The sequence below is a fragment of the Anopheles merus genome, unplaced genomic scaffold (assembly GCF_017562075.2).
Source record: "Anopheles merus strain MAF unplaced genomic scaffold, AmerM5.1 LNR4000661, whole genome shotgun sequence".
Taxonomy (NCBI): Eukaryota; Metazoa; Arthropoda; class Insecta; order Diptera; family Culicidae; genus Anopheles; species Anopheles merus.
Genome location: NW_024428241.1, coordinates 1 through 24,627, shown reverse-complemented (window position 1 = coordinate 24,627; position 24,627 = coordinate 1). Strand labels below are relative to the sequence as shown.

At 46.0% G+C, this 24,627-nt stretch overlaps 1 protein-coding gene and 1 pseudogene across 1 annotated transcript; one reads left to right on the top strand and one right to left on the bottom strand.

Annotated features, from left to right (window-relative positions):
- Positions 1-804: 804 nt before the first annotated feature.
- LOC121602870 (myb-like protein Q) lies at positions 805-14,633 on the top strand. Its single transcript, XM_041931626.1, has 6 exons — positions 805-823; positions 866-1,049; positions 9,162-9,288; positions 10,350-10,681; positions 10,764-11,665; positions 12,747-14,633. The coding sequence occupies exons 1-6, from the start codon at positions 805-807 to the stop codon at positions 13,172-13,174; spliced, it is 1,992 nt and encodes a 663-aa protein (XP_041787560.1). The 3' UTR covers positions 13,175-14,633.
- A 3,688-nt stretch (positions 14,634-18,321) lies between these two features.
- LOC121602869 lies at positions 18,322-24,018 on the bottom strand (annotated as a pseudogene).
- Positions 24,019-24,627: the final 609 nt, after the last annotated feature.

Genomic DNA, 24,627 nt, shown 5'->3' with positions numbered 1-24,627 from the left:
GTACGATCATAATTTCCTCCGAACCCTGAATTATTTACCCTCGTCGTGACGCCATCTCGTAGCGTGACAGTACATCATCATCGTTCCCGATCTGCCGCACAGAACACCCGAAGAGAAGCCCACTTTAGTCTGCTCCTCCGGGCAACGGTAGAAGACAGAGTTTCGGTAAAGAGTTTCGTTGGACCGTCTGATGAACATATTCATCATTTATTTCCCCCCATGCACATCACCACCATCAGTTCCTCCTCATGCTATTTATCGCGCCGGGAGATGTCGCCGCCGCTGCCGAAATAATGCGCATGCATGCGTCCTCAGGAGAAGATGTCAAAATTGATTGTCAGATGGGTCGGTTTCGGTAGCGCTCGGTGGAAGATGTATTTTGTAGCATTTTTTCCTTGCTTGTGACCGGTAGCCACTGTTATTGTGGCTGATATTGTTATTGTTGTTAGTGGTTGGTTACATTTTTTTCTTGCTGCTGCTGCTGTACTGTTGCTTTGCCTCTTTACATCCCTGCGCTATGTGTGCTATGGATAATGATCTTCGACTTTGTGCGCTGCCGTCCCCTGGCTGTCGTCGCGCGGGTCGAGCGGAAAGAATGTCAGGAGGTTACACCTCATGGTTACCATAATAAAAGTGAGCGATAAATAAAAATAGACTGCCCGTGTGCCGCCAGCCGGTGGTGGATGCTGAGTGGTGGGACCTGAGGCGACCCGGGAGAACGTTTGATTTCAAATGACAAATGTATCGGTCTAGGTCTCTTAGTCGAATGTATTTATTAGTGCTGCTGTTGCCTCGTGAAATAGCATGAATGGCAATGTAAATGGTATCTTTAATCATATTTCTATCTCCCTCTCTTTTCCTTCAGGCACTCCCATCAACCGTTTGCCGATCATGGCCAAATCGGTGCTGGATCTGTACGAGCTGTACAATCTCGTTATCGCACGCGGAGGGCTTGTCGACGTTATCAACAAAAAGCTGTGGCAAGAAATCATCAAAGGACTGCATCTACCTTCCAGCATCACCAGCGCTGCATTTACCCTACGAACACAGTAAGTATTGGGCCTGCAGTGCTGGACACAAATTAATTGTAAAATTTGCAATTAAACTCATTGTTCTACCGCACATACACACACATGATTTAGTGCAGTTTTATGGTTTGAAAATGTCTATTACCAAGAGATGCAGGAGATTTAAAGACCAATTTAAAGGCAAATTTTATATTATTCATAAATGTTGCTGCATAAAACACTACTGCAGCGCTCGTTGCGTATGCGCAAGCAATTTCTTCATTCTTTGCCTCCAATTCACCACCACCACCGTAGCGCGAGTGCATTTTCCTTTTGCTTGCGCCATTTTGTTCTCTCCCTGTTGCTTCTCCTCGCTGTTGCTCGCTCCTCGCTCCAATTCAAAATTGTTGTAATCGGTTCCAGAATAAATTAAAACTGTGCCCAGCGAACCCGCAACCGTCCTGCCGAATCCGTTCCGCTGTTGCGCGAGGAGGGCAACCTTCCGTTCGACGTGATACGCGGTTTCGAATTCTTTCTCAATCTCCGTTTGCGTCTGATTTTCGCGACCGTTTTCTACCGGCTCACCCGGGGGCCACGTACGGGCAACTATATGTGGAATGTAAGAAGAGAGAGAGAGAGAGAGAGAGAGAGCACGACTCACACAGACACAGCGAGCTCCGAAAGGACCGCTAAAACAAAATAAAGTCAATTAATTCGTCAAAATGTCGTCCGAATGCATGGATGATGGCACCACACACACACACACACACCATTCAGGGACATTCCGATGCAACAAAACCCGCGGGAAAGGGGACGGCAAACGCGGGAAGGAGCCCTCCCGGCGGGATTAAATAAAACGGCACGAGAGGAACCTCACACAAGCACATACCAAAATGGCCACCGTTGCGCGAAACTCCTTGGCAAGCTGCTGTCCTCTGCATGTGCGAAACGAGACCCACATGATGGTGGAGCGCACTGTATAATATATTCCAGATACAAATCGATCCAATGTGCAGAAACGAGTTTACGGCAGGAAGGGGGTTCGCGCATCGCGGCTTCGCTCGCTCATTCGCTGACGAGGGATGGCGTTCTTCCGTGCGATCGACGGGCAAAGGGAAAACGGGGTACAAAAAGTGCAACATATAAGCTGCTTGATAACTGCAATCCACGCTCAAAAGGGGGCGTATGTGTATGCGCATAAATTATTACGATCACCGATCCACCGCACGCGCTCGCTCGCCCCATCCTCTTTGCGTTGCAATGGCTCGTTCTGGACTCCGGGCGGTGGGACTCGGTTTAATGTGGTCTAATCATACGGCCGAGCGCTCTATCATTACCAGCGGCACTTATCCTTCGAACGTTGGCAAATGGGTGTCTTCGATGATGCTGATGAGGATGGGGATGATGGTAAACATGATTGATTTTAAAGCTTTGATGGAATGCCAAAACGAAACTTATTACAAGGTTTTTCAGGGGTTCTCATAGTTGTGGGACACTTCCTTGACTCTTTCATATGGGAAGTGAACTTCATCCTATGGCATTCCTATTCGACAGGCTCTTTGAAAAATCTTATTTGATCCAACAAGGGTGCTATAGAGTCCAATTCCCATTTACATTAGGTTCATTTCACGTAAGAAGGACTCAATAAAATGTCTCACAGCTATGAGAACTCCTGGAAACCCCTGTATGGCCATATCGTTCGCATTGAACAATTCTTTGAATGATAATCTTAATTAGGATCTTTAAAATGCATTTTTCAATGGCATGTGGCTATTGAAACTAAAATGCTATTACATTACATCATCCAAATAAATCATACAACACACCGAAACACCAAACAAAGCAATGCGTCAACAACACTTTGCTTTCCTCGTTGCTCTTACTGGCTGGCGTGGTTCAGAACATTTAATTGCTTTCAGATATATGTACCTCTCTAGCAACTATTCACACACTCTTAAGCTCAAGATGTGAAGATTCCATGTACTACCACCATCGCGAAAACTCTTCAAATTGTGTTTACTACGAAAAACAACAAATTGATCGTCATTGCGTCGCATCGCATCATGTGTTCGGCTGGTGCTGCTGCTGCCGCCTGGCGCTCCCGCTTTTCTCGGTAGTAGTTCATGAAATAGCACCAAGGACCCCAAACCATTCCTCAATTCTCGTTCCTCGATCGTGCCAAACCGTCCACCAGCACGGACCATCACGGACGCCCGCGTTTGGCCAGTTGCCAGAGCGGTCGTCATGATTTATAATCTCGATGCCGCCCACCCTCCGTAACTCCCTCAGCAACCAGCTCCCCGTTGCGCCCGATGCAGGCATTATTATTTATACTTCAGTTTTATTGGATTTCATTTTGTTTTAAGCGCTCTCCTGAGAGACGGCGCTCGACCGACCGCGCGCCAAAGGGCCAGCGAGCGTTTCGGAACTCTCCTCGCATTGCTGCAGGGGGACGCCCCTGTTGCACATGTGCAGAATTGTAAGTGCATCCAGTGCAAGCAGCCGGTTACATCTATGTGTGTGTGTGCTCCCGTCCATCTACGAGTCGTGTTTTCATTGGGCATAAAATTTGGGCAGCCAGGGATACAATAATACGCCGACGCCGCGATACCGCGCCGCGAACAGAAGAAACACTGCCAAGACTACCCGCGCTTGTGTGTGTGTGTAGTGTGCTGTGGTGCAGCTGTATGTGAAAGTGCACACAGGGACCAGGGAACGGGCACGACCATCAATGCGCTGTGGGCAGGAAATATGCTCCACATATTCGCTGCTGCTCTCTTATGCTGGCCTTGCGGAGCGGAGAAGCGTTTGAACCGAACCGGACAGCACAAGAAGGAAAAAACAGTTTTATAGGCCGGCACTAAATTAAACTGCATATTAACCGATGTTTTGTTTTGAGCTTGGCAGTGCCTTTTTTAATGCTTGGCCAACCCGACACCTCCCCAACCCCCGATCATCAATAAAGTGAGCTAATTTCATTAAAATACAAATGAGACTTCGAAGCTGAAACCAGAAGGATTGGTGGCCCAGAGTTTCGTTGCTGAGCGATCGTATTTCCGACACGGAAATGACGGATGGATGTGTGTTTGTGTGTGTGTGTGTCTCGTGGCGAGCACGATCGAGCTAGATTGATTTATGAAGATCGATCGTTAAAGTTTACTCATTGATGATTAAACAATATAAAATGTACTCTGGCGCGAGTCGCACGGGAGGAAAGCTACAGTTTGAGCCTCCTTCTCATGTGAAAACATTTAATTTCACTTGCTCCCCCTTAAACGGTTTGGTTGGTTTGGCATGTTTAACCGAGCGATTGGAATTGCCCGCTATGTCTTTTTGTTCACATTGATTTGTTGCAATAGTTAAAGCAATTACTACGTTTTGCTTTGCTACGAATCGTCTGTTTAAGAAAGGAATAAAAATGAGCTCATAGTTTGTGTGGATGAATAATAAAGACACCCTGACACTATGTCAAATCAACCCCTATTGCATGCCAATGGAACAGAGGGGTCCTTACCATTATGCTCATTGTTCACACAATCATCAATTGCAAAGCTCTTCTTAACCGCAAACTGATCAAGCTATTATAACATCATCGCAATACAAAGTACTATCCAGACCGCAGAAAGTTAGGTGACAACCACCGCGTGAGGGAGAGAGAGAAAGAGAGAGAGAGAGATAGAGAGAGAGAGAGAAGGCGAAGGGACACAGGGTGAAAAATATAAAAAAAAACTAACAATCACTTAATTGTTCAAACATGGACGTGTTTGATATCGTGTACGAAATTGATTGTTTTGTTATATCCTCTCTCCCCTTCTTTCTCATTGTTTTGTTTTACGTTTCCCTCACCTATGCGACTATGAGTGTGCTGGCGTGTGCGGTTTGTGGTTTTTTTGTCTACTTTCCCCACCACTGAATTTCAAAGCATTTTTTTAACGAATCAATTACACTTCAACATTTCGTTTTTTGCGCATTATTGCGAACAGTGTTGAATTTAAATTATTAAAATAAAAGTGTAAAAGCCGTCCCTCTCGAGGCCGGGAAGTGATAAAAGACCAAAGTGACGGCAAACGATCGGGCGATGATGCTGGTTTATGATTCAATGGGGGTTGCAGGTCTCCTCTTCTGGGTCTCTTCACCACCACAACCACAAGGTGATGGTGACGCTATTTGTGGTCTGCACAACCCGCCACCTACGTGCCGGTGTACCCAAGAAGTGTTCCAAAACCCCCCTGCTTCTACCGCACATAACCCTCCCCTTTACGACCGATGCGTTCATAAACATATTTATATGCGCACATGGCTTAGTCATAAGTGTGCGGCTTTTGGAGTGAACGACAGTCGGGAGGGGGAGGGGGGATTGCGCTCGAGTGGGGACCGGTATTTGAATTTCAATAGACAAATATTTAGGCCCCCGGTGTCATTGCACGTGTGCGTCGTCGCTGTCGCTGCGCGATGTAATTGATGTTTTGTGTTGGTAATTAGTGGGAGTGGATTTTTCTGCTTTTCAGGGGTTCTTTTTAAAGATTGCTTGCCCCACTGTTGCTGTAGCATAATCTAGAGCGCGAGGATCTTCCCGAACTGCGCGGATTAATCCGTACCATCAACTCGCTTCGACTACGCCAGCAAAGATGAAAGACGCCATACCATGACGTTGTGTTATGGTTTCTATGCAAAAAAAAAGAAAACCCTTCAATCTCCATTCAACCACAGCTCTCGGCGCGAACTCGGGGCTCGCTGGCGTCTGTTTGTCTGCTTCGCTCGCAGCCACATCTGCAGCAACGCCCTGCTGCAAAGTCAAAGAAAATTGATTCAAAATATTGTTCTCCATCCTCCGCCGGCCCACGGCGGACAACACACATCTGTTTGCATTGTGGTGCGCCCATGTTGTGCCATGCAGCATTGCAGCGAAATGCCGAGCCGAGTCGGCTAACTTCTTTTGCTCTGTCGATGGTGTTTGATGCCCCGTGAAATTGTGCCCGAATGATGATACGATTCGATCATAAATTCATTCTTTTGTCTAATCATTATGTAGCGTCTGCAAAGGGTAGTTATTGTCATTCTAACGCTGTTTGCGCATTAAAATTGCTGCTTTCCTGCAGAGGTGTGAAGCATCAGGTGTGCCGATCGTGTTTGGAACGACACGTGCAATTCGTCTGACTTGAGGCGGAACCACAAGCCTTTGCGAACAACATAGAGCATACTTTCAGTTGTTCGCAGTCGGTGCGAGCGCGCCATACCGTCTAAGGCAGGCTAAAATTGACACCCATTAGGGTATCAGTAAGAGCTCTCCCACTCAAAATGTTGCCTCACCTCCCCGTAGTTTCACTTTTTGCATTTTTTGTCTCCCTAAGTGACACAAATTTGGTCTTTCATGGTCGTCGGTGTGGTGGTAATTTAAATATTAAATTAATATATTTTTGTGCCATACCGAAATTAATGTCCCGATTGTGAGCCCCCCTTTGGACCGCGTGTGGCAAGCGAACCGTCACACACACACAAACACAAACACCCAACGCCCCCCAAAACAGCGGATGAAGCAATGGAAGACAAAAAACAACACAAACTCCAACAGTTCACCTTTATTGTCTGCTCACTCTGCGCGCAAACATTTGGGAGACGATCGACGCTTTCTCGGCTTGCGCAAAAAAAGGGTCGATGCAGCGGGGAGAGCGCGAGTAAGGGCGAGTCATGGTTGCGGTGCGAAGACATCAGAGGACTCGGTTTTGGATGTTGCGGGTATTTGGCACGATCGACGCAGCGGGAGTGGGTGGGAGCTAAAGTCAATGTTGATAATTTTGTGACATTTATTATTTCCCGTGTGTTGTTTCCCTCTGTTGCTTTTTTCCGCTCTTTCTCTCTGGGGGTTTCGGTACGATTGTCGGGTTTTTTTCTATCTCTTTGTGATGTACGTGAATGTGTGTGTGTGTGTATGTGACGGGAAATTGTTCTGTGAGGATTTCATTTGACATTATTACTGTTTTTTGTATTCAAAAGTCCCACACAAACAACTGTGCTGCGGTATGCTGCTTTGGTGTTTTCGCTGAGGGTGGTAGCTGCAGGAAGGTCGATTATTTACCAGATCTGAATGCATTTGATGCTTGAGCGGGTAACGCCAGCAAAACTTTAACCCACTTTAACGTGTTACTGGTTGATAACATGAACATTCCATACGAATAAATTGGGTGATACGAATAAATTGACAACGTTCAGTTTAATTTGACCCTTTTTTAATTGGTTCATTGAACCCATCGAGCAAGCCTTTTGCGAAGGTAACATGTACATCGTGTGTGTTTTCATTTCGATGTCGATTGCAACACCCATTCAAGACGGAGTGTTTTGAAATTCAATGAATTTTACCTTATTATTGCACTCGGCTGGAGTATGGTATGGGATGGAATTTTAATCATTTTTTATTGCTCAAAACTCCCTTTTGGTTCCCTTTTGGACACACCTCAGACCACGAGTATAAATGTGCACAATTAAACGAATGGCAATGTGAGCTGTAGCTCAAACAATAAATTGAAGATGATCATAAATCCAATGCATCCATCAACCGTTCATGCGTCCATGTTCAATCGGCCCGCCTGGGCTCGAAATGAAATCTTTCGATTTTTAACGACTTCAAATACAATCCATCAGCAGACAGCAGAACCGAACCCCACATCGCGATAGCTCCTTTGGGCAGCACGGGCGTGAATCAAAACGTTTTAAAAAAAACTAAAATTATTTAAACCTGTATTTGCAAGAATTTGAAGAAGAAAACGAAAAAATATCGATTATCGCTTTCGCGCTACTAAGCGATCGCGACTCATCCGGGACTGTGCTGTGAGCTTCCCTTCCGCTTCGCAGCCTCATCAAAAGGCAATAATAACGCCCGAGTGAGGAAGGAGCTTCTGTTTCCACTGTGAGGCTGAGTGAGTGGAACCGAAGGACACTGCACGCATGTCTGGACCACCGGCAACCATCGTATCTCACGAGGTTGTTTCGATTTCGATTTTGCATGCGTTTCTTGCAGCGAAGGAAATGTGGTTCAAGGTTTATTAGCTTTCCGGTTTTCTCGCGGGCGCTATACCAGAAATTCCGAACAGAAGGCAACGTCTGGACATATACCGTCATTTGGGACATAAAGCCGCCGCACTATATTAATGAGATTGCTTCACTGTGACTATTTTATGGGTTTTATAAGGAAAGAATAAACCCCTCGGCCAGAACGGAAGCCTCCTCTCTCTCGCTCTTTGGCCCGGCCGAAAGACAACCACATTGTAGTCGAAATGTGTACCACAAGAAGGCACTGGGCACTCTGATCGGGATGTTGAGATGAGTCTTTTGGCGGGTTCTGGCGGGTTATGGCTTTGTTGTGTGTGTGATTCACAGCTGCCCTTGCGAATCGGATGCGTTGCACGATGCAGCGCAATGCTCAATCACTGCTTCCTGGAACTATGCTGTGTGGAAGTTTTTGTAGCATTGGATTGGATTTGATTGAAATATGCCGAAAGGGGTTCTGTGAGTTTGTAGCGATTATATTTCAAACTATTTATTTATCTACAATGTACTGCCTTTCCAATGGACCTCAAAAGCGCGCTCTTTGTCGACTCTTTGTAAAACTTCAACGGCTGAAGATATCTTCAATCTTGAACGCACATTTTCTACCTATCACACAAACACACGCTGGACCGATATGCGTCCGTTATAAAATACTGGTTTTTCTCTCCCTCTCTCTCCCCTTCTCTTTTAATGCTGGTCCAGCATGCATTGCAATGCATGTAAATATGTTTACACAGTCAATTAGAACACACCCGACAGTCCCGACCAAGACGGACAGACAGACAGGGGCAGACAGGACAGCCATGTGAGCGAGATGGCGGTGGCGGTTGCAGCACCTTTCGATGAATTAATATTTATATTCACCTACCTGTTCATCCACTTCACCCTCGCTATATCCCGCTCTCTATCTTTATATACCTTCCAATGCTTTACATTGGTCATCTGTCCAGCGCATAGCATAAGCATAAGTAGTGATGCGCTCCCCATCATCGAAACCATGGATGCAACCCGTTTGCATCATCTCAGCATCAGCAACAACAAGCGGCTGGACACATTCTTTTTTGTTATGGACGCCTCTTTTTACGCCTCTTCTCTCTAATTCCATTACAGGTACATGAAGTATCTCTATCCGTACGAGTGCGAGAAGAAGAACCTGAGCACACCGGCAGAACTGCAGGCGGCCATCGATGGAAACCGGCGCGAGGGTCGTCGCTCTAGCTATGGCCAGTTTGATTCGGTAAGTGCAACGAACGGACCCCACAGACGCGGGGCACACACAGGGGGGGACATTGTTAGAATCAGCTTCAGTTGGTACAGGTGCGTCAAACGCACATGCTGCCCACTAAGTCTCCAATCGTTGCAAGCGATGTAGGGAAGGTATTTGGACTGCAGAAGAAATCGTTTTACATTTTACAAAACATTATCGTTATTGTTCCTCCAATGTTCAGCGTTACATAAAAGGCTTTGCCACAATAATTTATTGTCACAACAAGCTTCAGTTATCTTTCAAATGCTACATAACTTATTGATCTGTGAGTTTTATGTTATTATTAATCGCTTAAAAGCACCATCTGCAATTGATCGCTACATACTGCATATACTGCAACAATCAAACTTGTTTTACGACTGGACCGACTCCAGTAAAACCCACATGCCTTCCAATGCAATAAACCATAGTCCATAATAATCAATAAACCTTGATCCATGCTTATGTTGCAGTGTTGTAAACTGATCGCAAAACAACGCAATCTGCTACTACAACGGGCCATGCATGCAAGCCCATGGCCAGCACGAAGGCAGGGAGGCATCAGCAGCATATTGCTGCTAGAATGATTCGTGTCGGAGATCATGTTTTCGACTGGGCTCGTTTAAATCGTTCCCGGTTGTTAATGTGTTGTTAAAGGAATGATTTGCTTCCGTGCCCGATGCGTTCATACGGCTGCAGTGAGCTCACGTTTGCTGCCGCACTTGGGCCTGCTCTTATGGCTCTTGTGGTGTAATAATGGAAATGAGTAAACCGTACGTGAAAACACAGCTCCCCGACTTGAGCACTGATCTCGATCTGCGCACATGATCGGATCGGATGTTGTTTGTTTTGCGTTCAAACTACACCAAACATTGATGAAACGGAAATGGAGCTCTTTTCCATTCATGCGTCCGATCGATCGACGTTATTCCAAGTCCATTCATTAAATCAGTACAGTTCTAGTTTAATTAAACAGAGAGAGAGTAATTAGGCTTTAAAGCGTGTACTAAATATGTCCGTATTGCTATGTTATTCCTCAACATCCCTTGCAGCCCTCAGTGCAACGTTCGCCGATTCCGCAAGGCATTTCGCAGATGCCGCCCCTGTCGCTGGTGTCGCACGTCAACCAGCAGCAGCACCATCACCGGCTGCTGCCACCGGTCGGCCAAATACCGAACATGCTGCCGGCCGAGTTCGAGCAGCGCATGCTGAACTACATCAAGATGTTCCAGCCGAAGGAGATGGGCCGCTCGCAGAGCCCGGACAAGCTGTCCGCCCTGAACGCGATCGACATTTCGCGCGTCGCCCTGTGGAACATGTACAACCCCAGCCCGAACAGTCCACCGAACTCGCTCAACACTAGCCCGGAAAACAATATGCAAAGGTAGGTCCTTAGCTGAAGTGGTTTAAGTTTCACGTTTTTTCTTTATTAAATTGCATTTTTTTTTGGGCTTTCTTTTCCACAGTGCTCTCGATCTGTCGGAATCGCCCGATCATGCAATGGCAGCGATCAAGCGCGAACGGGACCATCCGGTCGACTTTAGCGATCCGCGTGACTACGGCAACGGGCTGGGACCGCCGGCCAAGCGCAGCCACCATCATCACCACTCGCACCATCACAACCGCTCGCTAACGCCCCAGAAGCTAAACAGTTCCTCGCAGGACGAAGATGACGCCCGGTCGGACACTACACCGGTCAACCTGCGCGAGAATGGGTCGCACGGACGTCGTGCCACGCTCGACGACGACGGTGACGACGAGGAGGACGAAATGGAGGACGAAACGACCGACGAGGACATGCTGCGGGCATCGTTTGCTGCGGCCGCCGCCGCCGCTGCCGTCAACCAGCACCCGCTCGCGCTCAGCCTTGCCGATCACCATCTTCAGCAGCAGCAGCAGCAGCAGCAGCAACAGCAGCAGCAGCAACGTGAGCGAGAACGTATTCAGCAGCAGGTGGCCGCCCAGCAACAGCAGCAGCAGCAGCAGCAGCGCGAACAGCAACACAGTCTCGCCACGCTCGATCTGAGCATACTGGACCGCGAGCGGCTACGCTGTGACAGTGCCGACAAGCTGAAGCGCCAAAGCCAACAACAGCAGCAACAGCAGCAACAGCAACAACAGCAGCAGCTGTTGGATCAGCATCATCTGCACCAAAGGCAATTGCAGCACCAGCAGCAGGCGCGTGTTGCGCGCGAGCTACGCAAGCACGAGAACGGTGATCGGCTCAGCCTGACGCCGGACAGCAGCGAGCTGCTGCATCACTCGAAGAATCATCTATCGACGAGCGGTGGCGGTGGTGGCGCCGGTAGCGATCCGTTCAGCTCTCCGCTTGGCATTACCGGCATGCAGTTTAAGCTGATCAGTCGAGGTAAGATCTTCAGAATAGAGATGAGAATCACTTAGCTGTTGCATTGATTTGAATCAGAGCAGAAGAGTGATAGTATGGATTTGATTCTTTAATTCACTCTTTGACGATTCTGAAAAGAGCGCAACACATATCCTTTGTGCCGACTAGAGACTTACTTTTTTGGGAATCTAATGCCTAAATCAGTGCTGCAAAATGTCACTGTCAATGTCAATGTCACTGTCAATGTTATAGCAAAAATCTGACTCAAACAAAATCTATGTTGGTGTGGTGACATTTTAGATTGCTTGGTGATATTTTTGCAACCAACTCTTGGTCAATCACCTGGTCGCGACATTTTCTGTTGATAGTCATCACGATAGTTATTGGAGATATGCGTTGCGTGCGTGTGGTCCCAAGCAACAAAATGACCATGCTTTCTCCCTCAAACGCTTTATTATTCTACCCAACAAACGAAAAACAATCAGAGCGAGTAAGCATGCTCATTTGGTTGCTTGGGACCAAGAATATCGTGATTATCGTGGGGAGAAAATGTCATGACCACGTGAGTGACCAATAGTTGGGTGCTACAAAAAGTGTCACCAAGCATTTGGGTATTTGGTCTACCCGCTGTTTGGGTCTCACCACTGATTATCACAGTTGTGTACGTGAGCTGACTTGAACTTCGTTTCAATCAGGAGTGTTGCTGACTGAAACAGTGGAACTGTTCACAGCCAGGAAAAGTCATGATTATTCTTGCGAAAGCATTAAGCTCAGCTTGTCAGTCAGAGTATCGCGCTGGACTCAAGCATTCACATGTTGCGTTGCGAATTACGCACTTTCATTGTGTATCAGCAATGAGCATCAAGCTGTTCATTTTTGTTTCATGGTGATCGTCGTGTGATGCTCATGACATTTTGCAACACTGGCCAAAATCAATGTGACTAAATTCCCAAATATAAAATATTTATCTTGAGTTGATTTATGTGTAGGATTCAACTCACTCACTCTTACTCAGTGCGTAGATCTCTACTTCATCCACTCTGATTCGCTCATCACCCTTGTATCACACTGTTACTAAAACTCTTTTTCTCCCTTTCTGCAGGTGACGCTAGCAAAGGCGACCAGAAGCTGGTGGTCACGATGGAGTTCAATGGCGTCCAGTACGAGGGTGTCCTGTTCGCGAACCCGCTCTCCTCCGCCAACCTGTCAGCGCCGCCGGCCTCGACGCCGCCCTCCTCGTCCGTGTCGGCTACCTCGGCCTCCCCGATCGGTTCCATGGTATCGCCGGTCAAGTCCAGTGCTGCCGCCCACATCGCGTCACCCCTCGACGAGCGTGATTCGTCCGCGGCGAACATTGACGTGGCGGCGATGGGCAGTGCACTGGCAGCAACCGTGACCAGCAACGCCAGCAGTAGTGCCACCTGCATCCAGCAGCAACCACTGGACGGTGCAGTAACGCCACCAGCAGCCCTCTCGATCACTGCACCTTCGGTTGGTGCGGCAAGCCCTGCCAGATCGTTAATTTCATAGGCTGGCAAAGACACTTCGACGACCTCCCTCCCAAGCGCTCTCTTTTCCCTTCACTCTCTCTCACTCTCTCTGTCTAACTCTTCTTCTCTCTTTGTCAAGGCAAGAGAACGGCTCGCTGAAAAGGATATAAAAACGATAGGATTACAACAAAAGGCGCTCTCTTCTATATGATCCTCACCTCGCTTCTGGTTTAGCGTTTAAATGCGTTGCATGTCCGCTTTCCCTCTTTGTTTGTGCCCCGGGGAGGGGAGGGGGGGATGGGAGGATTGGAATCTTAGCAGTAGCTCCGATAGAGATGCTATTTTATTTTTTAATGTAAACACACACACACACGTACATACAACATGTACACGAATGTTTGTAAGCAAAGGGAGTAACTTATACTGTTAGCAAGGTTAGCGCGTAAACGAATTGCGATTGATAAGGGCCGCCCCTTCCTATACCGTTTTATCGACTTGACATGATATCCTTGTAGAGTTCACACACAAATACACACACATACACGGTTTATGATATATTATATACATAGAAGATACGTTTTTTATCATTTTATCCGCATAACGCGCGGAGTGTTAAGCGTAAGGTGATCGTCAATAATGTTGTCCTCTCGAAATGTTTCTCTTAAAAAAACTGTTCCATAATGCAGCTTAAGCATTCGAGTGCATGTCACAGTGTGCAGCATTATGCAATTAAGGCGAGACACTGAGAGGAGGGATTAAGGATATAAGGAGAGCGAGTGCATTATAAAACGACTTACTCTCTATCTCTCTCACATACTGAACGATGATCAAAATGTAACTGATAGCGAACAAAAAGCGCATCGAGAATTGAGGGGCAGAAGATGCATAGAAAGCTTAACGAATATAGTCTCTAGCCTAGGAGTGTTCGATGGTATAGTTTTTTTTTTTGTGGTAGTGTTAGTAGCAAGTAGGAATGTTTTACGAAAATGTCTTCTTTACTTAACTTTTATTGCAATGTTGTGCGTGTATTCTTTTTAATTATATCGAACGCGTTCGAAAGCGCATTTGGATAGGCTTAGAGAAGGGACAAACAGAGGAGAGAGTGTGAGAGAGAAATAAAGAGAGAGACACAGAGAGAGAAACAGAGGCAAATGTCCTGAGATACTAAACCCTCGCGAACGATTTAATTAAGTGCTTAAGTTTTACTCTTACTGTCCCTTTTTATTTCGCATTAAAGTTGTAAACCCATCGGATACACACATAGTTAGGTGGAGATGGCAAATAGTTTTATTATCATCTTTTTTCTTCCTTCTTTTGCATTCTTCGCTACTTTTCCTTTTTTGTTTTTAATTTGCTCTTCTTCCGAACCAAAAATTATGTTTAATAAGCCAATGAACGATTGCGACGTGTACGATTTTCTTTAACTTACACTGTGTTAAGTGTGCTTTTTTTTCTACGAACCTATTTCCCTTATTTACTTCTACCTTCTCCTGTACAAAACACTTCACACCGGACTGGTGCTTAAATAAGTAATCATGAACATGATACAGAACTAAACAAAGCAGGACACACGTTTATACGAAATTGTATTTTGTAGTTTCTTTAATTGTGTTTTAGTGGTTCCGTTTTCTTGTTCTTTTTTTTTCTTTTACAAAATCAGAAAGCTAGCCAAAAAGAAAAGGAAAAAAAATACGGAACGCTTATTAGTAGTAGCGCGCGTTAGTGGAGAGTAGGGAATCTGCTCTCGAACGCAATAGTTGCGAGTAGTACACGACACAGGTTGGTTTAATAATGTAGCAATCCATTAGCACAGCATACAAAAACTATAACTTGTACAATATACATAAGCGATAGGGTGGTCGACAGAGAGACAAACAAGGGGGCAGGAATGTGTGACGAATAGTAAAGAAAAGAAAAGCAAACAATGCATACTGAATCTAGCCAGAGCAAGCAAAATGATGAAAAAGAAAACGGGAATATATGCAACTACGTTATTCAGCAATCTTTGTAGCACTATGACTAAAGCAAATATATGCAAAGCCCCCCGAATTAGACGCATAACGTTTAGCTCTATGCAGCTGCCACTAAGAGCAGTAATAGAAGTAGTTGTAGTAGTAGTAGTAGTAGTAGAAAGGTAGTAGTGACCGATAGTGATAGTGAAATTATTGAAAGTTGCATATAATTCATGTGGCGCTTTTTCCAGACCCACCCACAACATCCCACATAATTCGGCGCTGGTAGGATGATTGCTTCCTCCTCTTTCTCTTCATTGTCGTTTCGTTAGTTGCATACCACGTTAGGGCATAGCAGGCGGCTGTTCAGTTTTCCGTTCCGTCCCGCGGAGACGCGGCACAGTGTGTGTGTGTGCGTCTGCTGTTGCTGCTGCCGATGTGTGGCTCCAGTACGCGAATGCTAGTGGGGCGAGGCGGGGAAACGGGGGGTTCGTAGAGACAATGTGCTCTCTGTTACACCTTTCCCTATAATATTTGAAATAAATTAATGCACTTGTATTAAAACTTCACCACGGGTTTGTCGAGTTTGTTTGTGTCGTTGCTTCGAAAAAAATGGGAAGATCAAGCTCTTTTGTAAACTGCGAAATGTATTGGTGCTGGTGGTTGATGCACACGTTCATGATGACAAAATTACGCCTTTGCTTCGGACTGCTTAGGTAAGATTTAAATTAAATTAAATTTAATTAAATTAAAATTTAAATTAAAAACAGGTGGTGTTTTAAGGTTATGAAATAATTGAATAACCCCAAAAAAATTAAAGGGAAACACTTTTTTTAAATTACAAAATCGGGTTTTTTTTAATTTTTCCAACAACGGTAATTCTAAACACTACGAAAGCAAAAAATCAAAACTTGGCAGGGCTAGCTAAATTGATCAAATAATGGGGAAAGAAAAAGATTTACGAATCCATGGTACACCGTACAAACATTTTCAAATCAATAAAACATGTATACTTGTATATGTAAAGGGAAAACATGAACGATCACACGATCGCTCAAACTTCTTAAAGCGCATCTTCCCTACCATCTTGGGTTGTTTCCATATAATCTGCTCGCTCGTTTGAAGCATAAGATGGTACCTCAGGTCAACGGCTATTAACAAATATCTGGATTTTCTTCTCATTTTGCATGATGAATTGTGGCCAACCTTTTTAACATCAATTTGCACTCGTTGATCTATGTTTCGTTGCCTCAATTCTGAGCATAATAAAAAGCATAAATAGTTCGAGTTCCCAACACTAGAGCGCGCAGGAGGCGTGCGTGAAAAATTTCAATTGGTAACATTTCACATGATGTACAGTAAAGAACAGAAAAAGGTGATTGCGACTGTTGGGAGAATCTAAATTAACTGCAAATTAATGGAAATAGTTTTATAAATCTTCGAATATTTTATGAATTTACATGACGTTTTTAAAGTACTCTCAGTAAAATAGTGCTAAATATAAAGTTTGAAACTTCAATAAAATGGTAATGAAACAGTGGTGGACTGTGCAATACCATATTCGTCATAGCAGACTTACTTAAGGTACCATTACGTATCGCTGATAGAGGAGGGGGGACAAATGTCCCGAGATACAACTGTAACACTGGAAACAGTAATAATACCAATCCAATTGCTTTCAAACCCAATTTGTTTCAAACAAACTGGAGATGTTGGTAACCTTTTTTCGTCCGAGTTTATCATTGGTTGTAATTTTATGGATACATCGAAAATGCAGAGGAAACTCCTGCAAGTAGTACCGATTTTGTTCTTTTTGTGATTTTATATAATACAAATATAAAGCTAAAAAACATTTCTGGATAGGTAAAAGGTATTTATGGAGGATCAGGAAGACGGCTGGATGATTTTTTTTTCTTTATTTTTATAGAGACTTTGAGCCAATTGGTTCTGATGATGGTGATCCAAGATCATTTCAAACGGTGCTGAGGATCCGATCATCAGAATCTTTTTGAATTTGATTGCTGCATGGGATAACTTTTCTTTATATAAAATATAATATAAGTTTATCTTTTTTCATTACATAAATTGTGAATGCACCACAATAAATTTAAAACAAACAAAAAAATCTCAAAACCCCTATTTATGTTAAATAAATTATGCTTTTGGAGGAAGCGGAGGGGGGGGGTTCATTCTGTTACGTAATTTTTTAGGGGGGGGGGGTCTTCCAACGATACAGTTTGTTACACTAGGGGGAAAGGGGGAAGGGGGTCGAAAATTGGCTATTTTTGCGTTACGTAATTGATGGACGCCTAAGTGTGTATCCGCCGGAATTGGCCTGCTGCAAGAGTATCCGAACGCTGCATTCAATGCGAATGCGAATGCTGTGATGTTCAAGGCAAGGACAGGGACGGCCCTTGCCTTTATCGTAGCATCCATGCCGAATTTCTCCTTGCCAACTCAAGCTGGACCTACCACCTCTTTATGGACTGGTCTCCATTCGTTTAACATGGCCAGAATGCTAAGAGTGTTTCGTCAAATCTGGACAGTGTCCATGTCTCATACACCAGTAAATGTGTGCCTGCTTCGAAGTCCTACCGATGTTCTTTGAGATGAAATACTTCCTTAGGCACAGCCCTGTTTCCATATCATTGCACAGCCCTGTTTCCATGCTGTTGTCAATGTTCACTTTTGATCCGGGCTAAGTAAGTTTTGTCTTGCACATCTTGATGTGGCAATGTGGCAATGAAATTAATTTCTCCAATTATCGTTCATCTAAAGCAAGGATCGCGTCGAGGATGGATCGAAGTAGCGATCGAAACCGCACTACAATGCACTCATGACTAATGACTATTTATTTGAAGTCATCAACCATACCAATAAATCCCTGAAAAATTATGCACTTCCATGAGGTTCCAACAAGGAAAAACAAATAATTACCAACAGTATCACTCCGCACTAGCACCGTATCACAAGTGTTTGTAATCATTGCATGATTCTCGCGATATCCATTTTAATCCAGCATTTTGGAAAGCAACTACATCCAACGCCACTGTGCAAGCTCATCCTAAATATATACATCTATAACGAGATTACCAAACTACTAGAGTAATATCCACTAACCCAGGGTTTCCGAATGGACTTAACGATCATAACATAGCGAGGATCTTAGTACGATTCTCCTTTATTGTCATCCTTAGCATAAAAGCGCAACAAAATCCCAATAAAAGTCCGGCGATAGTTTAGCAAATGTACAATTGTTTATTTGTTCCTATAACTTTCTTCTTCCACGACGCGTTCGTCTCGCAACAGTCTCGCAACCTTCTTTACTGAATATAATCCCACAATTCAACTCGCTTTCTGATCAATTTCGTGTATGGTATAGTATAAGTAATATTTCCTCCAAAGTCCCATACTTCTACCACTACCACTACTACTACTACTCCAACTACACTACTGCATCCTCACATTATTTGTCTGCCAAAAGCATTGCTTGTTGTATTGCGTTTCCCTTTTTCTGCTTGTATAACTTCCCTTCCTTTTGCTCATTTACATTACAATCCGGTGTGTGATTTGGATTCACATCCCAACAACTCCCGCTTTCGATATTGCTCATATATACGCGTGTCGTTAAATACTTGTAATTGTGTCACGATCTGTATCTTTGTTAGAATTAGTAGTTCACCCTTTAGTTAATACCTAGCGCGCAGTGTGTCGCCCTCTCAAACCCGTCGTTTTAATGTTGTTTCCCTTACTATCAGCCTAACAACAACAATTCCCGCATTTCTTCGGCACCAAGATTAAATGTTATAAGCCCGCCGATATGCAATTACCGAACATCATCTGTCTATACTCTTCCCCTGATGCCTTGATCGTGGGGCTTTAATAGTGTTCTTATTAGCGTTTTTGTAAACTACTTCGTTAACGATCTCCGTCTTCATTCCATACCTTAGTATCAATGTGTTAGTAGTTCAATCTTTAATATAGCATCAAGAACGGGATGCTTACAAAACAAAAACTCAATCGTCACGCCGAACGATGATACACACACATGCACACACATGCACTCTCAACTTGCAAATCATATGTTCACTACACTATGTAGATTAGCATAGAGAGAGGGCGCTTGTCTATCATCACGTCACGCACTTCACCGTGCTTATAGCTTCAAAATTTCATCTAACTTTAATATTGTTGTTAAATACAGTGAACGTTTGCATTCTATAGGCGCCCGCTGCTTCTCCGCCCGTAGGAGCGTGTAACGATTCCGTATATATGTGTATGTAAAGGTATATGCATATATAAAGATATTAATTAGTTGCTGCTGAGTATGATGCTCCGACGGCTAAAGCTCTCTCTATAATTCAACCGTTTCGTTTCCGTTTGAATGAAAATGACAGGTTAAATGTGTGGTTGTCTAATGCTACGGTCGCTACGGTGTATATATAAGGTGTGTATGTTTCTGGTTTTGTTAACTATCAAAGGCTTTCCTCCGCTACCCATCACATCAACGATTACAACGGAAACCGTGGTTGAAATTCTAATTATTGATTACAACTTGTTTTCTCTCCTATCGCGTAATATGTTCTACTTATACGTGTTAGTGAGTTGTAGGTATGTGGCCAAGCCGGTACATGTAAATGTATATGCGTAATTCATTTGGAAACAGTGAACTACCTGTTTTCGGGATCGAACCGAAGGTGTCCGTGTGTTGTAGCGTAGTTTTGCAAATGCTGAACAACTTTAAATAAACAGTACGCTTGCAGCAGTAGCAGGATGAGCGGAACAAACGTGTTCAGTTTTGATGTGTCTTCAATTCCCACCAAGATTGCTTATGGTCTATCTTCCCTGCTAGCTAACAAAACACAATCAAACAACTCAAAGCACACAAACTCTCAAACCTAGGGGAGGGAGCGAAATATTCCTCCGCTACGTAGCCTACCTAGGGTGGTCATTCTCACTCGCGGGAATTTCGTTATCGGGGATATAAATATTCGATAAAAATATAGCTGCCTACAACTGTCTACAGACGTCCTGATACAATCGCGTCAATCCGTAATGCGGGAGACAAATATAGTTATCAAACCCCGGGAGCATATGCCGAGGACGCATGCTATTGTGTGTGTGTGATCACACGCCCGAGTCATATCCTATTAGGATCGAATAAATTAACGCATAAATTATTGCTTCGTCCTTCGTTCGATTATCAAATCATAAATGTGTGTGTGTGCACACCATTTACGCCGTCGGTCTGCTGCTGGCTGGAAGCGTTCACCAGTATCTCGCCGCCGGCCGTAGTGGTGCCGTTCTTTTTGAGCAATTCGCCGGGTACGGGCGAGGCCGCATTCGGCTTGTCCGGTTGAGCCTTCTTGTTTTGCTCCTCCTTGAAAAATATCTTCGTAATCACAATATCGCCCGTGCTGAGCGTCTGGCAGGCGGCTTCTTTCATTTCCTTCGATGGCAGCACCGGCGGTACCGGTTGCTGGTGCGGTGCCGCGAGTGGCGGTGGCGGTGTGATTGAGTGTTGCAAGCGTGCCGCTATCTTGGAGCTTGGTTTACTAGCACGGCTGTAAGGAGAGTCATCAGATTCGTACAGGGAAAAGAAAAGGCGTGTGTTTAGTATGTTGAACTGCTTCGGTCTCACAGTCTGTCTACACGTACCTTTTCATGGCGTCTTTTTCCTTTGCAGGCTGTAGAATATTATCGTTGGTTACTACGATCGTATTGGCATTGAAGCTGGACATTGTGTCAGCAAAGGACTAGAGTGCGACATTAAGTAAAATAAAGAAAACAAAAAAAAACAAAAAAAACATGTTATCACAATGTATCAAAATATGAACAAAATAATAAAAGATAACATAAACCCAACGTGGAAATTCAAACGTAGATGAAAGTAAAAATACAAAATATACCAAAAAAAAACAATTTTTAGGCAATTACAATGAAATTACCTGATCGTTTGGCAGCAAGGTAGCGGCGGAAAGAATCGCTTCCAGCTTATCGATCTTGGCCATCCGATCCATCGTCGTGTTGGAAAGGATTTCATCCATCAGCTGCATCGACTCGGTCAGGCTGGGCGGTTCCGAGCTTTTGGGCGAGAATGTGCCGCTGCCGGCGGTACCTGTCCCCGTGCCGGGCAGCGAATTGTCCGACGGTACGCTGTCCATGCTTTGGTAGTCCTGCTCCGTCACGTCACACTCGTCGTCCGAGTCGCTCTGGTCGCACCGGTCGCGGTCGTAGTTCTCCAGCTTGTCCAGCTTCTTCGCCACCTTGTACGACACCCGTAGCTTTTCCTTTTCTTCCTCCGTCAAATCCATGTACCTGTGAAAAAACGAGACGCATTATAGTGTGTTAGAGAGCGAGAGCGAGAGAGAAAGGTATTCAAATCTCAACCCCTAGCTTACCTCAACAGCCGGATTTCCCTGTTGCTAAGGACGATGTTTTTGCTGGCCGACTTTAGCTTCACCTTCAAGTCCTGTATCTCCGAGCGCACCTTGCGCTGCTTCTTGCGCATTTTTACGTCCACTGGGCGGATTAACATTAAATCTGCTCAGTGCACAGCTCCGACAGCAGCTCGCGGTACTCTGGCCGGATTGATCTGTGAACACGCGCACAAAGAAACATGCATTGTTGAAAGAGACGTCCGCGATCGTCAACACCATACAATCTTGTGTCGCTGCACTTACGTCGCCATGTTGAGGTACAGCTGCTCGTTGATCAGAATCAGCACGTCTCCGGCGGCGTACAGCAGCATGTCCCTTGTCAATGGTCTCCGTGCCCAGTACTTCTGGTCACGCCGATAAACATTCTTCAGCTGATCTTTCATCGGATTCACGGTGGCATTATACATCTCGCATAATGTATTGAGGGACACATTCTTCACCTTGTACACCTGCTTGCCCTGGTCCTGGAACTGCAGCACGGCATGCGCGGACTGAAATGGGATAAAAAAAAGGATCGAGCGCGTGTTACATTTTAATCCGTTTACTTTCCTCGGCGATTCCCTTTTACCTGAGTATCAAAGACGTTGCGCAGCAGAATCTGGAACTGGTTGAACAGATTGACCGAATCGTTCCGGCAGTCGTGTATCACCTTGATCACCTTTTCCGATTCCAGTATTTCCTTCAACCCTCCCTCCACCACCATATCCGGGCAGGTGGCAATGTCGAAGATGAACGCCTCGCCCCGCGTCGTGCCGAGCTGCACCATCGTGATCTGGCCCCGCACGCCCAGATTGATGCCCTCGCAGTCGAACGATACGATCGCCTGCTCCTCCAGCGACGACTTCATGATGGCATTCGTGACAAACAGCGACTCCTTGACGGTCGAGATGACGCGCGTATTCTGCAGCACCTTGATCTTCCACGTGTCGCCGATGAAGTAGTTGTTCGAGTGTACCGGATTGCCCCCGATCGGTGGCGGGGTCGGTGACATTGCACCCGACTGTCCCGTGCTACCGCCACCCATTCCAGCGGAGCCGCCGATACTACCGCCAACACCACCGGCTGCACCTGCTGCGTTATGCTGCTGTGTCGTCGTTTGTATCGCACCCATCGAGTGCTTGTCTTTCTCCAAATTTTCGGCAAGCGTTTTGATCACGAGACTGTTGATTCGCTGTTTGAGTTTTGATTTTTGGAATTTGGAGCACCGGCCGTCGCCGCCGCAGTTGCTGACTGTTGTTGTTGTGGCGGAGGCGGCTGTGGCTGCGTTTGCTGATGGTTGGCGATCCTATCGTTCACCCCAGAGCGGCCAGTATTGGACGGCTCGGTTGCATTGGCACCACCAGACGACACCGTCGTGTTGGTGCCCGCATCGTTCGTGCCTCCCTTGGGCGGTAGCAGCGAGGACGACTTTGCATAGCTCGTCACCGTTGGACAGTTGCGCGGGCACAGACTCTCCATCTTGAAATCGTTCGTTATGAGCAAACTGTCAAAGCCGCTGTTCGGTTCGCTCTTGCTGTTCGCGGTCAGCGAGGCCACGTTGCCGGGCGCGTTAGCGTTGCCACCGACCAGCCCGACCGAGACCGGTTCGTTCAGCTTGAAATCTCCGATCATGTTTTTGGGCGAAGCCGTCCTGCTCGTGTTGCTGCTGCCGTTGGCACTGCCGAACCCGATGCTGCCGCTGCCGCCAAACGTTTGCAGGCTGTTCTGGGGGCTGCTGCCCGCCATGTTACCTAAGCTATAGCTACTGTGGGTGCTGTTGCTGCTCCCGCCGAACGTGCTGTTCGAGAGGTTGAGCTTGTCCTGCGCCTGCCGGATGTGCGCATCCGACAGCTTGGGCTTCTGCAACAGCGTGACTAGATTCGACTGGATGTGGAAGCAGTCGGAGAACAGCTTCAGAAACGTCTTCAGATCGCTCGGGTTCTTGAACATGTGGAACCACTGCTCCTGCGGGAAGTTGGACGTCACCATGTGGAACAGCTGGTCGACCAGGATCGGTCCCTTGATCTCGATCACCTGGGCGAACGAGTCGAGCAGCTGCTGGGTGGCCTGCGTGTCGATTGTCGAGTTGGGCAGATGCAACCGCTCCGAGCGGGCACCTCCTCCTCGTCCTCGCACCCGACCAGCACCACGTTTTCGTTGTCAATCACCTGGAAGGTGTCCGGGTGCTTCAGCAGAAACTCGGTGAACTCGCGGATGTGCTGGCCGGAGATGTGGCGCACCTGGGGCGAGGCCTGGCTCCGGTGGCCCAGCAGGCTGCGGATCGGCACCTCCGTACCCTTGCCATACTGCAGCAGCTTGTGTTTGAAGTAGTCTTTCGCCTCCTTGATGTAGTCCCGCTTGCCCGAGACGGACGAATCGTCCTGGCTGCTCGACTGGTACGAGTTGATGTGCACAAAGTCGCCATTTATCTCGAACAGGGCCGGATATTGGGCGAGAAATTTCTTCAGTCCTGCAACGATAGGAAAAGAAACGTTCATTAGCTACTTTCAAATGCGTACTATCCACTCACACGATCATAATCCTCGTTTGCGCTCGCTGTGTCCCATTCTTCTTGTGTTAATGATAACATTCGATAACAATTTATCGCCGAGCAAAAGACCAGCCAGCAATTTTGCCAACCAGCAATGCTCTGCCAGTTGAGCGCTAACGGAGCATCATCCCACGCCGTTTGCTTCCGTTTCAATCGCTTTCGTAATGTTACGCAAAAGATCGTTGCACGCGCGAGTTCGAAGCGGGTCAATTTATTAGCCACCGTTGAAAAAAAAGCCATCGTTATGCATCATAAAGCACATTGGGAGGGAGTGACCAACCCAATCCCGTTTGTGCTGTTGGCCATTCATTTCGGGTGAATTTTATTTCTTCATTTCTGCAGCAGTATGATGTGCTGCTCTTGTGGCGTTGATTTGGTGTTGCCATTGTGCGGAGGGAGGAGGAAACATGAGAAAAGCTTGATCACACACTTCATCAGTGCGCGTGCGGTACGTAGGGGTACCATACCACCCCGAGCGGGTGAGCGTCTTTTGTGCAACACCTTCGCTGCGATAGAGGACTGTTTTTTGCCACTCCAGTTTCGTATGGTTTTTGCAATTCTTATCGTACAA

Coding starts and splice junctions, on each gene's coding strand:
- LOC121602870 (XM_041931626.1), top strand. Junction 1,050..9,161: donor GCATTTACCCTACGAACACA/GTAAGTATTGGG, acceptor ATTCCATTACAG/GTACATGAAGTATCTCTATC. Junction 11,666..12,746: donor GTTTAAGCTGATCAGTCGAG/GTAAGATCTTCA, acceptor CCCTTTCTGCAG/GTGACGCTAGCAAAGGCGAC.